We start from the raw sequence: 18,089 nt of genomic DNA, 5'->3' as shown, positions 1-18,089 counted from the left end.
GGATTAACAAGCACTTAGGTGAAAACTACCCAAGGGTCAGTTCACCCACCATCGCAGATCTCATGTCTCAAGACTTTATAGATGATATTTACCCAAACTAAATTCTAGTTGGGCTGAGGCATTCATCCTTTTACAGTGGGTTTAGGTACTGACCTTCCCAGATAACAAATTTGCATTTTCACTAGGGTCTTCCATGTCTAAAACCAGAGGCCAACTATGGTGGAATTTGGGTTGACTGCAAAGGCAATCCATGAGGAGTAAATCCACAAAACCAGCTGTGGAGCCTAGGCCCAGGAGTGTTGCCCTCTGGTACTGCCACTTCCTCCTCTCCCAACCTGGAGGTTTCCCAGCTCCCATTGCAGCCCTTTCCCACAGGCATAGAGTGCTGTCTCGGGGCACATACCGGCCTTCTGCCTCAGCAGAGGCAGCAAAGGCACGTCTGAGTGGCTCCTCACTACAGGGAGAATCTAGGCTTCGAAATCACAGAACTGAGCTCCCTTCCCAGCTTGGCTACTTTCCAAGCGATAGAAACTCAAGCACATCACATCCACTTTCTGGATCGCAGTTTCTTCATCTGTAAAATGGGTACAGTGATGTGAATCCCAAAGGGTTCTTATGATGAAGAAATAGGAGATGGTGTTTAAGTGTCTACTGTGGGGCAGAGGCTGAATGAGTGACTTCCCTACACTGGCCTATGCCCTGGAGAAAGGGTATGGTGTCCAGGGGCAGGTTTTGAGGAAAGGGCCTCCGGCTTGTTGTTTGAGCAGAAAGATGGATCTTACACAAGTCTGCCCTTTTTCATCAGTGACAGTGCAGGCTGCCAGGCCTGGGGCAGCCTTGGTTGTTGCTGTGGAAGCCTTTCTGAGGAACATCCTTTGCTCTTTCCCTGGCCTGGGCCCCTAGAACAGGCTCCCAACACCACAGCGCATAAATGCTCTCCGCTGTTTTCTCTTGGAACAAATAAATTCTGGCATCATGACTCATTCTGGTTAAAGGATAAATCACTACAGAAGCGAAGCCCAGGATAGGATGAAACCACCCAGTGCACGAGAGATAGAGGGAGAGAGAGAGAGGGAGAGAGGAAAAACTGTATTCGTGGGGAAACGTTGGCCCAGGGCCCCAGGCCAAGCCACCCAGCAGACCTTGGCAGGCACACACAGACAAGAAGAAAATGAGCTGCAGAGGGCTGGGAGAGTGGAAATTCAGACATTCGTCCTCACTGGCAGGAGCTGGGGCATCTTCAGGCCCTCAAATGCACAAAGCAGCAGTGAGAATGACCAAGGAGAGCACAGCAGCCCCAGAACCAAGAGTGAAGTCTGGGGCACTATGGATTTAGGATACAGCCTGCAAACAGCTCCCAAGGCTCCTTGCGTCTCTTGGGTGACTTTTTTTCCTCTTCTCTCCTTGCTCTTTCATTCTGTGTCCTTTTTTTTTTTTTTTTTTTAATGCCAAACCACACAAGAAAGTCCCAGAAATTGAAGAGATGTCAGTGAGGGTCCAGGAAACTTCTGACACACACACAAACTGGTCAACCAGAGATGGAGCTAATCTCAGCTCTACCCTCTAAGGCCTCTAAGGCCAGTCCTCAGGGCCATAGAATGTCCTTAGTGCTGAACTCGGAAAGGCAGGAGTTCAGCCATTGCATGCTTTTAGAGGTAAGACGCACAATCTCGGTAGTGGAAATATTGAAAAGAAAGTCTCCTGGTTACTAACTTCCAAGAAAGAAAATAAATTTAACGTGGGCAGTTCAGGAAAGCCAGAGGGGTTTGCCAACTCAGCATCTTTGCCACCCGTCTCTTCCCACTCCCCCACCAGCCTGCCCCTACAGCAGCCTGTGGGCTCCCCGCAGCCTCCTTTCCATTTCTGAAGCCAACACCATTCGTTCTGCGATGCCAACATCCTTCCTAAGTCCAGTGAAGGAGAGGAAATGGGAGCTTTTCACATGAGTTGGAGAATAAACAAATGTTGAAATTCCCTGTATCTTGAGAGTGGCTTTCTATAATTTCATAGGTTTGAATTTTCAAGGCTGGTACTGTTTTTAATTGCTCCTTGGCACTTTATGTGCAATGATCATAACTGACACTAGAGGGAGCAAGATAGCCCTCCAATGGCTCCTCTAGTCAACCACTGAGGCTTCCCATAGATACCGCTCAGGGTAGCATGTGCTTCCATTCAGTTAGGCTATGAAATGTGAAAAACAGAATTTCTTATTGAAAACCACAAGGTGCAATGTGCATGTTTTAAGGTTATATACAATTAGAAAAACAAATGAAGGTGCCACAAACGCCTTTTCTCACTAATTTTAACTATAATTAATCACTATCTAACCCTTGTTTTCTGCAGGCTTGGATAAAATACCTCCTTCTAACTTTCCCTGACTCCTTCATGAGGAATCAAGGGCTCCTGGGAATTTCTCTTTTTTTTTTCTTTTTTTTTGAGACAGTCTCGCTCTGTCGACCAGGCTGGAGTGCGGTAGCATGATCTCGGCTCACTGCAAGCTCTGCCTCCTAGGTTCACGCCATTCTCCTGCCTCAGCCTCCTGAGTAGCTGGGACTACAGGTGCCCGCCACCACACCCGGCTAATCTTTTGTATTTTTAGTAGAGGTGGGGTTTCACTGTGTTAGCCAGGATGGTCTCGATCTTCTGACCTCGTGATCTGCCTGCCTCGGCCTCCAAAAGTGCTGGGATTACAGGTGTGAGCCATCACGCCTGGCCACTCCTTGGGATTTCAAACTCTTTCAAATCACTTTTCTTTTTCAGTGCCTTCTCTTCCAAGCAGCCGTAACACTCAGACACATAACCAATAGCAAGATGCTTGTTATCAACCTGAGGCCATCTTAACAAGGTTTCTGTCATCCTCTGTTGAATTCCTACTTTCCCTCTTGAATCTTTTCTTCCTGGTTTATCTGTGATGAGTCACCTTGAGACGATAATGTAGACACATGGAAAGAGAGTTGTAGAAAAAGCCAATCAAGAAAAATGGAAACTGGAATGGGAAAAGGAAAGAGGAAAGATGAGATGGAAAATAAAATGCCAGCAAGAGAGAAAAGAGGGAAGGGAGGCTGTGAAGCCCCAAGGGTAGGGCTTGCCTTTATTCATCTTGGCCTCTTCAGTGGTTGGCATAGGCCCACAGATGGTGAAGAAGAAAGGGAGGAAGAGAATGGTTCTAGAAGTCAGGATGTGACCCAAGGTAAATCTTGGGGAAGCCCAAAGCTGGATGTCCTTGTGTTAAAGGGTCTGGGGACCATGGCCCCTGGATGGGAGAAGTTGAGATTTCTTATTTTTTTTAATTTTTCTTGCAAAGTTTGGAAGGGCCCCACTAAAGTGAACTCAGGCAGGTAATCAGCTGAGTGGTGGCTGGTGGCCTGGCCCAGCTCCGGGATGGCTCACGCTGTGACAGCAGATCCTGTCTGCAATTTCTCTTCTGTCACTTTCCAACTGTTGAGCCAATGATTTTATAACCCAGGAGGAGGACATTTCCAAAAATGTAATGACACACTTCACCCTCCAATGAAGCTAGCCCAAGCCTTTTTGTTTCTTTATGGCTTCTTGAAATAAGAATAATTCTGTAAGAATGACTATTTGTCACAACACAGAGGGAGAGGAGGAAAACAAATCTGAGCTTTGAACCAGACAGAAAAGACTTTAAAGCAGTCCATGTAAACAATGATTCCCTGATGCAACCCAAGGCCGGCTTCTGTGTCCTCTACGCTCCTGCACTCCATCCACCTCCCAGAGGTGGGGCGAGGCCCCAGTAGGAGAGTGAGGCCGAAGAGCTGCCCCTTAACTAGCTGGGTGACTTCGCCTCTCTGTGCTGTAGTTTCCTCAGCTTCAAAATTGGAATGTTGCCGGGCGCGGTGGCTCACGTCTGTAATCCCAGCACTTTGGGAGGCCAAGGTGGGCAAATCACCTGAGGTCAGAAGTTCGAGACCAGCCTGGCCAACATGGCAAAACCCCATCTCTACTAAAAATACAAAATTTAGTTGGGCATGGCAGTGGGCGCCTGTAATCCCAGCTACTCGGGAGGCTGAGGCAGGAGAATTGCTTGAGCCTGGGAGGTGGAGGTTGCAGTGAGCCGAGATGATGCCACTGCACTTCAGCCTGGGCAACAGAGCAAGACTCCATCTCAAAAAAAAAAAAATTGGAATGCTGTCTCTGCCTCGGGGTTGAGAAGATTAGGTCAAAGTCAGGGACACCCGTAGCACAATCCCTGCTACATAATAAACTCCCCCCAGAATATTCATTCATGCATCCATTTATTTGTTTATTCATATAAAGTGCTTTGAAAGGAGAGGCGCACATGTCCCATTGTTTATTTCTTGGTTGGGCATCCTGTCCTCTATTCCCATATTATCTGTTTTCCATCATCTTAAAGCCTGGTGATCACCTGATAAGATAATCCAGGGGTTCCCAAAGCTGACCACAAAACAGAATCACCTGTGAAAGGTCAAAAAGAATACAGATATCTCAGTCAAGTCCAAGAATTAGAGACAGGCCCTCTAGAGGTGGTGCCTGGTAATCCATATTTTCACAATCCCCAGGTGAGTCTAATGCCCAGCCAGGTGCTGGAATCACTGACTTAATTTTTTCTAAGAGGTCTGTGAATTCCCATGGATCCATAGGTTAACTCCATTCCAGGCTTACACTGACAGTGGCCCTCAGTGCCTGAATCCAAAGAGGGATGACCAATGGCAAGAAGTTAAGAACCCCAGAAAGCAGGTAGGGGCAACCTGACTGGGGCACAATGCTGTGCTTGTCAGTCATGTAGGCATCTAACCATCTGTCTGTACTCAGGACCACTTTAAGTAGAGTTCTCTGGACAAGTGAGGCAAGAAGGGAGAGGACTTGGAAAGTCAGAAAGGAGGAACAGGGATGAACCTGTTGAGGATGACTCTGCCACAAGCTCCATGAAGGCAGGGACTTGTCTGTCCCTCCAGATCCCACCTCAGGCCCAGCTTTCATCATGGAAGGCAGCATAGAAATAATGCACATGAGCGCCGGCACCATGCGGGACCCTCCCTGTGAGCCCCAGCCCTTTCTCATCTGAGTGACACCTATTCATTATGCAAGCCTCCGTCCAGGAGTTGCCCACTCCGGGAAGGCTCCCCAGACAGCAGAGCAAGAACCCTTCCTCTGTGCCCTGCCACGCCTGGAGACCCCTCTTGCAGCATGTTCTCCACACTAAATTCATCGGGTATAGGTCTGCCTGCCCTCACTGGGCTAGGGGTGAGGCTGTGCTTCATTCATCTTTATGTTCACAGGGCCCAGCACATAGCAAGTGCTCATTAATTATTTCTTTGAACAGAATGTGTCCAAGTCCCTCATTTTACAGATGAGGAAACTGAGGCTCAGAGATGGCAGGTGACTCACCGTGGGTCACTTAGCCCATCTGGGGATAGATTAGAGATAGCTATGAACATGTCAACAGGCCCACGAACAAGAAAAGAGTATCTGTCCTTTCACCTCCCGGCCATCTCCTTTTTCTGCGTTACCCAAGTCCCTGTGGCTGGTGGACACGGCTGGAAGAATGAGGGTACCCGTTGTGCCTCAGCCTCTACCTGACCGCGTGATTTGGGGCCAATCCTGACATCTCTGGGCCTTGCTTTCTTCCCCAGTCTAATGGGAATATCTTCCTTGCTGGACCACCTGCCTGGCCGTGGTTTGCTGGAGACAGTTGGGTGTGTACACCTCACTGGCCACATTTAAAGAGTCACCATCCTATTTATGAGCCAAAGCAAGCACACCGGCCCGGATCAGAGAGCAGGAAATGCTTAGGCCCCTTTCCTTCCTACCATGCAATGGCTGAGAAGCTGTCAGACTCACACATACCAGGAATTAAAGCTGTACATTCTGCTGGGAAACATCTGTCCAAACTATTGCTGTGTTTATGTTTCATTTTTGGGGGAGAAAGCTGCTATAAAGTGGAAAGAAAAAAACCTCTGAGCATGACTTGGAAAAATAAGCAAGGGTTTGTCAGGCATTTTGCAAAGAGAAGGGAGAGGGGTTACATTGCATGTCTAGCCTCTCTGGGGGGAGAACAGACCACAGCCATCTTCCTGAGAGAGCTGGGCCAAGGGCTTACCAAGGCTGGTTGTCCACCTGCAGACGGGACCCAGAAGAGCTCAGCCCAGCTGTGCTGCCAGTTACACCCCAAGAAGCAAAGTGAAGACTCAGCTTGTCTTTGCAAAATGAGCAGCTTCCTCTATCTGTCCATTCATGTATTCACTCAACAAACAGTGATTGAGCCTTGACTGTGTTCAAGGTATTTGATCAGCACTGGGGGGAGATTTGAAGATGGATCAGGGTCTCTCTCTCTCTCTCTCTCTCTCTCTCTCTGTGCTATCTACAGGCAAATTATCTAGAGGAGAGAAAAGACACAAACAATAAAGGTATAGACAAAGCTTCATAGGAATTGAAAGAGCTTTCAGCTAAGAGATCAAGGAAGGCTTCCTGGAGGAAGAGGCACTGAAGGGTGGGTGGAATGGGGATAGACTGAGAGTTTGGGATGAGGAGACTGCTCACGCAGAGGAGGGAAGGAGAGAGTGCAGGCAATGTTGAGAAATGGGTAGACGAGCAGCCGTGTGTGACTGGCATTGGGGAGTGAGATGGGGAGGGGTACTGAAGATTGACACTTGAATGTCAGACACTCTAAATGGCACAAGCTGGCTACTTTTATTCTGCATAGTCAGTGGCTGAGGTTCTCATTTTCCCTCCAAATGGGTTGAGAACTTCCTTTGCAGTCACCTTCCGTCACTCTTCCCTCTTCTCTTCTAAGAACTTCTGCAACTTAGGAAAGAAGCACTGTTTGGATGTCAGCTGAGGTGGACCTAAAAGTTGTCAAGTGCAAACCAGAGACCCAAATGTTGATTATGAAGTTGACGTTTGTGATGATGCTTGTCAACAGGTGTGTGCCCAAGCTGAGAGGGGCCGCCTCTATGTCCAGCCAACAGGGTAGCATGTAGGCTTTGTATCTACTGACTTCATGACTACCCATAGCTACTTATGCGTGGAGGCCTTTTATTTATTGGTATTGATAAAAGATATGCAACAGAAATTTTTTTTATTTTTTATTTTTTTAGAGACAAGGTCTCTCTCTGTCACCTGGGCTGCAGTGCAGTGGCATGATCATAGCTCACTGCGGCCTTGACCTCCTGGACTCAAGTGACCCTCTTGCCTCAGCCTCTTAAGTAGCTGGGACTACAGGCACAAGCCACCATACCAAGATAAATTTTTATTTTTTATAGATGGAGTATTGCTCTGTTGCTCAGGCTGGTCTTGAACTCCTGGTCTCAACTGATGTTCTTGCCTCAGCTTCCCTAGTAGCTGGGATTATAGACACGTGCCACCATGCCCAGCTTCAAGAAAAATTGTTCAAAGCACCTGAACGTCTGTCAATAGAAAGAGGGATTAAACTATTTCAGTATCCCTGAACAGGAGAATGGTTAAAAAGTATAACACTGTGCAACCACTATAAAGAATGAGGCAGAACTATATTATCTATCTATACCATGCCCACCTGTAACATCTGAGGGGCCTGAGGCAAGAAAGTAAACAGAGGCTCTGGCCCACAGCCTGCCATCTTTTCTTCCCACCTCTGGTTCTCTCTCAATAACTGGGGTACATTACACATGTAGACACGCCAGCCTGCACACCCAAGCTCTCTGTACAGCCCTGCAAATGGCCACTCCTTGGCTACTACCATCAGAGGTATGCTTCTCTATCAGAAAGACAGGTCTAGAGGAGATGCCTGCACAGGCCCTGGACTCAGGCCCAGGCTATTTGGGCAGGAGATTCCAGCATCCCAGCCACCCAGAGTAGGAGGACAGTGGCTCTAGGTGTCCTGTCCTCTTGGCCCCTAGAACTCCTCACCCCATAGGAAGGGGCACAGCTAGAGAAGGGTTGGAGCGGAACCAAGAGCAGGGGCCCTAGTCACACAGTCTAAGGGGGGCATTGATATATATTAACACAGAAATATGTCCACATACAAAATAATTAAATGGAAAAAGCATGTTACAGAACCACGTATGTAGAATGATTCCAGTTTTTAAATTCTGGATGTCCCCTAGATTGTCTGCATCCCTGCTGCTGTAGTAGTTTTCTATAGAAGGCTGGATTGAGAAGGGGAGGGAGAAGCCTTTCAAGTTTTACTTGGGGCCGGGCGCAGTGGCTCACGCCTGTAATCCCAGCACTTTGGGAGGCCGAGGCGGGCAGATCACCTGAGGTCAGGAGTTTGAGACCAGCCTGGCCAACATGGTGAAACCCTGTCTCTACTAATAATACAAACATTAGCCGGGCATTGCGGCGCATGCCTATAATCCCAGCTACTCGGGAGGCTGAGGCAGGAGAATTGCTTGAACCCAGCGGGGTGGAGGTTGCAGTGAGCTGAGATCCCGCCACTGCACTCCAGCCCGGGCAACAGAACGATATACTCTGTCTCAAAAAAACAAAACAAAACAAAAGTATTACTTTGCACAGTTCTGCAACATGAACACTAGATAACAAATGTGTATTTTACCTTTAATACACAAAGAATCACAGTTTTTAAATAAGTGAATTTTTTTGAACCAATTAAAGTATTATTTATTACATATTTTCTTATGACCAAAAGAAATAAATTTTTCAAAAATAAATAGATAAAATCAATCTGGGTGAGCTAGATGGTTGGAGATGGCTGTGGTCATGATCCCCAGATACAGTGGAAGTTCCCAGGGTGGAAGTGCTGCTTCACTTGGCCAGAGGGCCTCCTACCTGCTTCCTTAGCAGATCCTTCAAACAGGGCTTCCCATCCTGCCTGTACACCCCAGAGGATCTGCAGATTCCTGGGCCGTGTCCCAGACTGGCTGAGTCAGAACCTTCTGGAGGTGGGGTTCAGGAACCTGCGTTTGTACCTCCCTTGGTGATCCTGATGACCAGCAAGGGTGGAAACCACTGCCCCTCAAAACCCTGAAGGGTGAGGAGCCCAGGTATAATATTCAGTCCCTTTGGGTAGATGAGAACACTGAGGCCCAAGGCAGTTAATGACCTTGTCTTCCCCTGCCAGAGCTTGCTCTATTTGTCCAGTTGGGTCAACCCATGTTGGAAGACAAAAGTAAGCAGCTGGCAGTCAGTGGTCCCAAGCTGCAGGCTACTGGGTCACAGGCATCCCACTAACCCAGGTGATTCACCAGCTCATACAAAAACTGCATTTCAGGATCCACTCTGTGCCAGATGCTGTTCTGGGTGCTGGGGTATTTGTGGCTGCCCACCTGACCAGCAAGATCCTAGCTCCCTTGGGGCTTAAATCCTATAGGGAAATAAGGACAATGAAAAGTTATACAAAGAAGCCAACATCAGACACTACAAAGTACTTGAGGAATACAAGGCAAGTTGGCGAGAGAGGGAGTGACAGGTCTTCAGGAAAGGCCACTTTGGGGAGCTGGCCTTGGAGATGAGCCCTAAATGACGGCCGAGAAGACCCGGCTGTGCAGTGTTTATAGCAGCCCAGGTGAAAAAAAGAGAGGAGAACAATGAGGTGATATACAGCCTCAGAAGACGTGGTGAAGAGGGTGGATTTTGTTGGCATGGATCTGGGGCTTTGAGCCCGGTGAGGGTCGCCATGCCTCGGTTTCCCCCATATAAACACTCCTCATGCTTCTCAAACTTAAGCATGCATCAGTGTCTCCTAGAGGGCTTGTGAAAACACAGACGCTGCACCCCACCCCCAGTGTCAGCCTCTGTTGATGGTCTGGGGTAGGGTCCAGGGAGAATTCTCTTTCTCAAGGGAGGGTCAGTCATTTTGTTCTGTTCTGCCCTTCGGCTGATTGAATGAGGCCCACCCACGTTAGGAAGCGTGATTTGCTTTCCTTAGCCTACAGATCTAAGTGTTCATCTCATGCAAAAAACACCCTCACAGAAACACCCAGAATGATGTTTGGCCATATATCTAGGCACCTCGTGGCCCAGTCAAGTTGACACATAAAATTAATCATCATGCATATGTCCCTGTTTAAAACGCACACAAAGGTTTCCAGCGTCTGATAGGACTTTATGGAGGGAGAGTAAGAGATGTGCAAACAGAGGGGCTCTCCTTTCCCCAGCCCCCACGAAGCCAGGCCTACCAGATGTGTGAGCCAAGGTGAACCACAAGCCCCTGCAGTCAGCCCAGGAAGACCTGCAGGTGCCAACTTCTCCCCTTGGGCAGGTCCTGGGCCAGATTCTCCATCTGCACCCAACCCCCAGCCAGGGCAGCCCTGGGGCCCCCATTGGGCAGGCATTCGGACTTGCTGCTCTCAGCGCTTCCCCAGCCCCATCTTGAACCCATTAGCCACCAAACTCACAGGGGCTGGAGGAGATTCCATTTTCTATGGAGAGAGAGGGAGAGAAAGGCCTCACTAAAGGAATAATCTCTCCTTTGTTCCCTCGAGCTCTCAGCTCCTCCAGTGAAACCCCTCCCTGATGCCCCTATCTGATTTCAGAAAAGGAAAATGAAGCCAGGAGAAAAAAGATACAAAGGGCCCATGTGGGTTTAAGGAAGTGGGGGCTGTGTTGAGAGAAAGGAACAGGTGAGGAAGGGAATGGGGTGAGAGAGGAGATTGGTGAGAGGCTCCTGTAGGGACAGGCCCTGCTGGCCCTAGAGAGGGCAGGCCTCACTCCTCTCTGGGCACCGAGCCTTCTAGTTCTTCACAATGGAAAAAAGAGCACAGGACGTGGAGTCCTGGCTGTGAAACTGATCAGTGTCTCTCTGCAGGCTCATCATACCGACATTCTGAGCCTCAGACACAAACTGCTCTGCCAGCCCCAAAGCTGTCCTGGAGATCAAAATCAAGTGCAGTTAAATTGCATTGAAAGTGATTCATTCAAATGAAAAGGATAACCAATGATAATTGGATTTCCCGGGATGTGAGGTTGAGGCCTTGCAGAGGGAGGCCGTGAGGCCCATCATGGAGGGGATTGAACCCACATTCTTCCCTTCCTGGGCAGTCTATGACAGCCTCTGGTCTCAGGATCTGCTCCAGAGGCAGGCCCATCCTTGGAGGTTCCTTCTTCCTTCCCCTAGTATCCAGTGAGCTCAATTCATGCCCTTGGCTCATTTCATCTGCTGGGGAGCTAAGCTGCTCCTGCCTGCCTCAACAGACACAGCCTGTAAAAGTCTGACTGGGCCTAGAGCCCCAGCCCTTGCCTCTAGGCTTTCTGCCCTCCATGGCTTGGGGGAAGCACTACCCTGGGAGTCAGGACACTGTGTACTAGTCCAGCTGTGCCACTGCCTGTCTGAGGCCTCAGACACAGCACTTCTCACCCTGGCCTTGGATCCCACATTTGAGGCTGGCCCAAGGAACCTGCATGTTTCCTCCCAGCTCTGATGGTCTCGAGGCCTGTTCCCAGGTAACCAGAAACATCCGGAATGCAGGGTTCCCTGTCTAAGCAGCTGTTGTATGTGGGATGCACACAGGACAAAAGGGTTTCTGTTGCCACAAGGCTAGGCCAGGGGAAAGTTTTATGCATTCAGTTAAACAATTAGAGAAATAATATACATGGTGCTGGCGATTCCACCTACCACTCACTCAGTAAGACCAGGCCCCAGGTGGAGCATGAGCTGGGGAATATGAATCTGCTCCTCCCTCATTGGTCTTGGTTGCCATGTTTCTCTTGTAGCATAATAACATAGGGAATTTCTAAGAGTAATTTTAACTATGTGTACTTTTTTTGCCTTGTACACTCTAAACATTAGGATGTTTTCAGTTATAAGTACCTAAAAACTCACAGACTTACTATGCAGTAACAGGTAGTCATTGAGCCTATGTCTGAAAAGCCCAGTGGTAGTTAGGCTTCAGGTACAGTTTGATCCAGGGGCTCACAGCATCAGCAGGACTTCAGCTCCTTCTCTTCATGCTTCTCTCAGCTATCCCCCTGTCAATGTATCAGCTCATACCCCTCATCATCACAAGGTGGCTGCCAACAGTTCCAGGCCTTGCATTCACTCACTACGGCATCCAGAGAAAAGAGACCACCCTGCTACCTGCATCCCAAGCACAAGTCTTGAGATTCACTTTGATTGGCGAGATTTAAGTCTTTGTCCCACCCTGACTCAATCGCTGCCGCTGGGGGATAAACTGTCCTAACCTGAGCTATGTGCTCCATCCCTGCCACTGGGAACAGAGTCAGATTCCCTGGATCCTCAAACAGAGAAGAGTGCTGTTGGGAAGGAGGAAATGGAAACCAGGGAAGCAGTCAACATTGACTTTATCACGGAAGCTGGGTCACTCCATTGAACTTCTATGTGTGGAAAGTACTCGATTTCTCAACAACCCTCTTTCCAAGGATTGAATTCAGGGGCTTCTCTTAGGCCTGAGACAAAGCCAAAAGCCCCCACAGTTGCTCCTGCTGCAGACTGTCATACAGAAGTTTAGGTCGGTCACTGGGCACCTCTTTGCCGAGTGCCTTCAGGACCACCCTACTCTGGTGCAGTAGGGCAGTCCAGGACATCTCAGACCTCAAGGAATCATGACACTACAACATTGGCCACACCAGGCAGCAGGGATTACATGCCAGTTTATGTGAGAAAGGCCAAGGTAATCACCGAGGGCTTCCTGGAGCAGGTGGGAATTTATGCTGGATTTTAAAGGGATGGTCTCCAGGGCAGGGTACACACACCACTGGGACTATGCTGGACTATATACTGGAGTACAGAAATAAAATAAATGTGAGTTCTATTTAGGTTTATATTTTATCTGAAAAAATAGAATTACTAACATTTAAATATGCAGTTTATTAAAATTGGACAGTTTGCTGGTATAATTTACATATATACTTACACATAATTAGGGGTACGTGCCATCTTTTTTCTTACAGGATATTGAATTTTAAAAGTTTAGAGACCAAAACTGCCTGGAAGAATGGAGCTGAGGATAAGCAGAATTCAGGATGAGTCCCCAAAGGGCCTTGTTGGAGAGGGTGTGAGGTAGAGTCAGGTGGGAGGGCACTGGAGCCAGGGGCCCTTTGTCTTAGTCTGGGTCCTGCAGGGAGCCAAGGAGCCCAGCAGAGGGCTTCCAGAGTGCTGTGTCCAGCCTTCCAGAGTGCAATCTCCACAGGGACCATCCTCTCTTGGCAAGGCCCTTCTTAGAGGTTGGTCAACAGGGAAAGGGTCCTACAGGGCTGTGGCTGGAATGCCTGTTGCCCATTTTCCCATCCACCAAAGCCCTGCTCCCTGCGCCTCTGCAGGAAGAATGCTGGGAGCCCGCAGCCAGTGACTCACAACACACAGCCCATGGAAAGGGCCGGATGCTCGCCACGACCTTTGGGGTTTGCTGTGCCGTCTGGTGCCCACGCCAGGAGGTGTAGGGTATCAAGCCCCCGAGAGGCGCAGCAGGCCCTGAGGCTGCAGAAGGCTATATAAGGCTGAGGCTGCAGAGGGTGGCAGGGGCTGCCAGACCCCAGGCAATTTGGCTGGTCTCAGTGGTGACGTGAACATTTTCCCTGCGCTTCGGCAGTTATCCCCTCAAACTGAGACTGAATCATGTCCTCAAAACCTCAAGCCCAACAGGCACACGTAATGCCCAGACTCAAGAATGGAGAGAAGGGCTGACCCAGGCCCTCTCTTCATGGCAAAGAAACATTTGAGGCAATGCAGAGGAAGCTGTCCCGGGAGAGCTCCAGTCCCAGCCCTGCTGCAAACCAACTGTGGGGCTGGGTCAGCTCCCCTCCTGGGGCCTCAGTTTCTGCATCTGTATTATGGCGACAGTAAGCCCCGCCCTCCTACCTCATGAAGTACTATGGACTCCCAGAGAAATGAGGTCTGGGAGAGTGGAGATGGGACCCAGGGAGTGGCCCTTGTTCTTTGAAAAGGACAAAACCGGTCTCATTGCAAATTTGAGGTCACAGTGACTTAGTGAATTTACTGTCAGATTGTCCCATCTCAGCCACTGCCAGGACACATGACGTCTGGGAAGCCACCAGTCTTTGCGCATAGCTTGCCTAGATATGGCCCCTTCTGTCTCTCGGTGCCTTTTTGTTGTTGTTGTTGAGATGGAGTCTTGCTCTGCCACAATACAGTGGCATGATCTCGGCTTACTGCAACCTCCTCCTCCCGGGTTCAAATGATTCTCCTGCCTCAGCCTCCCAAGTAACTGGGATTACAGATGCCCACCGCCACATCTGGCTAATTTTTTTGTATTTTTTAAGTACAGATGGGGGTTTCACCATGTTGGCCAGGCTGGTCTTGAACTCCTGACTTCAGGTGATCCACCCGCCTCAGCCTCCCAAAGTACTGGGATTACAGGCATGAGCCACTGCACCCAGCTGGCCATGGCTTTTCTAATCTAGAACATGCTGCACCTGATTCTCCCAGAGGCACCCTGAGAGGTGCTCCTCCATCTGGCAACGGTGCCCAGGAGGAACGTGCCCCTCAGGAAGACTTGGTCACGTGTCAGGTTAACCTTGAAAACTGGAGCAGCCCCAGAGAAGTAAGCGTAGAGCCCAGGGTTCTCTTATTGACCTTTTTCTTTCTTTCTCTCACTTTCTCTCTCTCTCAAGAATGGAGCAGCCTTGACCACACAATCACTTGCAGAATTAAGTAGCCAAAAATCACCTCGTCTAGACAAACAGATTTTATGGGTCCAATTAATTCCTGCCAGTCAAAAATAGGCAGGCTTAATAAGGGGATATATATAGAATCTGCCATCATCTGGCTCCCCAGGGGAGAAACCTCAGCTCTTATTTTATAGACGCTTAATTTCAAACAGAGTTCTGTTAACTCCCACTTCAGACCTGGCTTTCCTTCCTGACAGCGCCAAGGTGGACCGGGGCAGGGAGAGCAATGGACCACAAGAAGCCACTTAAGTCCCGTGCAGCCCGAGTCTCCCGGCCACCTCTTCCCAACCATCTAAGTCAGCTGGCGTGTGGTGGCTTCTTCTTTGGGCCATGTCACCGGGCAGTCTGAAGCTGCTGGAAGAGCAAGGTCTAAAGAGCTGCAGAAAGTCCCACCTGTCCCTGTGCCCCAGATCCCACCATCATCTGTTCTCTATCCCTCGGGATCGAAAGCCTTTCAGGGCTCTTGTGGGCTGTGGTGTCCCCTCCCACACACAGTACTGCTGTCCCTGGGAAGGATTACCGTTCTTAGCCACTGTTAGTATATGACCTGAGCAGAAAGCCTGACCAGCACCCAAGGCCTAGAGGGCCCCAGGTGTGCCAGAGTCACGTGCCGCAGACCCAGTGGGCAGGTCAGAATCAGAATCCTGGGACACTCTGGGCCCCCGTGATGGGGCTGCTCTCTGGTGGGTGGGAGATGAGGCGTAGGGGGCCGTGGGGAGCACTAAGGACAGGACCTGGGGACCCTCCAGTCTGAGGTAGAACTCTCCCCAGCATCAAGGGGGATGAGTCCACAGCTGCACCTCCAGGGTCGCAGGCTTTTCCTCCAGGGCACGGCTACCGGCGCTTGGCCGGGCCAGGAAGGAGCGGCTGCTCACTTATCCCTAGATACATGTAAGTAAGTAAGCCAGGTGTGTTAGTTCCTTAGGGCCGCCATAACAGATGATCACAACCTGCGTGGCTTAAAACAACAGAAATGCATTCCCTCAGAGTCCTGAAGGACACAAGCCCGAATTGAAGCAGCACCAGGTCCGCACTCTCTCCGCAGGCTCTGGGGGAGAATCCTTCCTTGGTTCTTCCAGCTTCTGGTGGCCCTGGGTGCTCCTTGGCTTGGGGGAGCATCTCCTAACTCTGCCTCTGTCTTCTCATGTCTCTCTTCTCCCCGTGTCTCTCTTCTCCCCATGTCTCTCCTCTGTGTTTCCTCTTCAGGACACTTGCCATTGAATTTAGGGCCCACCCAGATAATCCAGGATGATCTCAACTCAAGAATCTTAACTTAGTTACATCTGCAAAGACACTTTTTCCAAAGAAGGTTGCAAAGGCATTGGCTCAAGGCAGGAGCCCCAGCTGCATGGCAGCTTCCGCCCACTGGCTGCCTTGTCCACCCTGACCCATTCTGGGGCACCAGCTTAAAGGCTTCCTTATAAGATGAAGAATGAGGCCCCTTTCAGGTAATGACAGATGGTCAAGACTCTGTGGCTCTAGAAACATCATTCCTTTGTCAGAATGACTCCCATTACCGCTCTCTCATCAATTGACAAACTCATATTCATCCCTTAAGACCCAGCTCAAACATTGCCCCCTCCTCTACCAGGGATTTGCCTCCATCCCATTTGTTGCAGAGCCCATGTGGTCTTCATCTCTGAACCTAGGCAAGGGCCTAGAATGGGCCACAGGTCCCATGACTTTATGCTGAAAGCCCAGCATCCCTACCCCAGGGAGACAGTGGTCCCAGCCTGAGGGTCTGCATGAGGTCACACCTCCAGGGTTCCCTCCCACCCTCCCCACCCAACTTCACCTCCACACTGCCCACCAGGCTCCATCCTCTGCCAGGAAAGAGTACCTCCCCCAGTGTCTTTGCTCATCTTCTCTTCCTTCCCAGGCTGGTCGTGGGCGCCCCACTGGAAACCAATGGCCACCAGAAGACGGGAGACGTGTACAAGTGTCCAGTGATCCACGGGAACTGCACCAAACTCAACTTGGGTAACGTGGGCTGGTGGTCTCTTCACAATGAGGCGGGCGGTTGTCTAACACAAGGCAGGCTCTGATGCACGCCCATGTCCACGGTCACACTGACTCCTTCCTGCTACCCCACGAGGTGACCCAGCTGATATCACTGCCCCCACTTTACACATGAGGAAGCTGAGGCCAGGGAGAGGAGACAACTTTCCCACAGCCACACAGCTTGCCAGGGGCTCACCAGGAATCAACCCAGGCCCTAGCTGTCCCAGGCCATTCCTCTTTCTGACTCAGCCACTGCCCTTCAACTAAAAGTTTTCTCTCCCAGGAGGAAAAAAAAAAAGGACTTCCTGTCTTTTTCCTGATTTTGAAATAATAACAACAATAGTTAACATTCAGATATCTTAGATAATGTTCACCATGTGTGAGGCACATTTGGACTCATTTAATCCTCACAACACCCATATGGGATTTACCACTTAACAGATGGGAAATGACAGCATACAGAGGTGAGGGGACCTGCCCGGGGTCACTCAGCTCACAAGGAGCAGGGCTTGGAGTCCAGTCCATGCGGGCTACGGCCTCCCTTTAACCACCATGCAGCACTGCCCTTCGGAAGTGCAAGCCTTTCCTCACTGAAGAGCTTTCAGGCATATTCTCGAACAGGGAGATGCTGTGAATAGCCCCCAGCCTCTGAAGCCCTCCTAAAATCTACTCGCGTGTGTTTGCATGCATGTGTGTGTCTGCTTATGTGTGTGCAAACGTGTATCCACTAAGCACACACACCAGTCCACTAAAGTGCTCCCACTTGTCCTAAAGGTCAGACAGTGGCTGGGCCATTGCTTGCTCTGCTCTCAGAAGGGAGAAAAAGTTCCATTTTGGCTGATAAGCTGCAATTCTAGGCTTTGCCCTGGAGGACTGGCCTCCCCTAGGGCCAGGACCCTGGGCCTCCCCCCTTCGAGGAGCAGGGCCTCTACCCCAGAGCAGTGGGGTGGGACTCCCTGGGAGGTGGGGGATGGGAAGGGCAGCAGGGTCTCACTGGGCAGGAATGGCAGAGGTTCAAGAGATAAGCTGATGGATGAAAAGGTCAGCATCCAAAAGAAAGCCCAAAGAACTCCCCAGGGCAGCCGGCTGTCTGTCACATGGTCCCAGAGGCTCCCGCTGTCCACATCTGCGTCAGCGCCATGGGTGGGAAGTTCAACACCCAGCATAGCTGGGGCCCAAACTTCAGTGAGGAAATCATCTGAGGGAAGAGGGTGCCTGGTTGGTGGCGTATGGTTCCAGGTCATCAGCACCCTGAGAACACAGGCTTCTGAAACTGGCCAGGCGGGAGTCCCCTTCCAGCTGTACAATTTCTTCGCTGTGGGTCCATGGGGAGTTCACATCCTCTCTCTGAGCCTCAGTTTACTCATGTGTAAAGCAAGGAGGCTGGACTCGACAACCCTTAGGATCCATTCCAGGTCTAATCTGTTCCCGAATCTTTAATGGGCACCTAGCGTGTACCAAACACTGTGCTAGTTATTGGGGATATGGTGGGGAACAAGAGGCCAAGGAAGGGGACAGTAGTC

At 50.1% G+C, this 18,089-nt stretch overlaps 1 protein-coding gene across 1 annotated transcript in view; it reads left to right on the top strand.

Moving 5' to 3' along the window:
* Positions 1-18,089, top strand: part of ITGA11 (integrin subunit alpha 11) — a 133,704-nt gene that overhangs the window by 48,600 nt on the left and 67,015 nt on the right. Inside the window, exon 3 of the mRNA XM_003267148.4 lies at positions 16,445-16,545. Coding sequence (XP_003267196.3) covers positions 16,445-16,545 — 101 coding nt within the window. The remainder of the gene's footprint in view (positions 1-16,444; positions 16,546-18,089) is intronic.

This window comes from Nomascus leucogenys, chromosome 6 (genome assembly GCF_006542625.1).
Source record: "Nomascus leucogenys isolate Asia chromosome 6, Asia_NLE_v1, whole genome shotgun sequence".
NCBI lineage: Eukaryota > Metazoa > Chordata > Mammalia > Primates > Hylobatidae > Nomascus > Nomascus leucogenys.
This window is presented reverse-complemented; position numbering and strand designations above follow the sequence as displayed.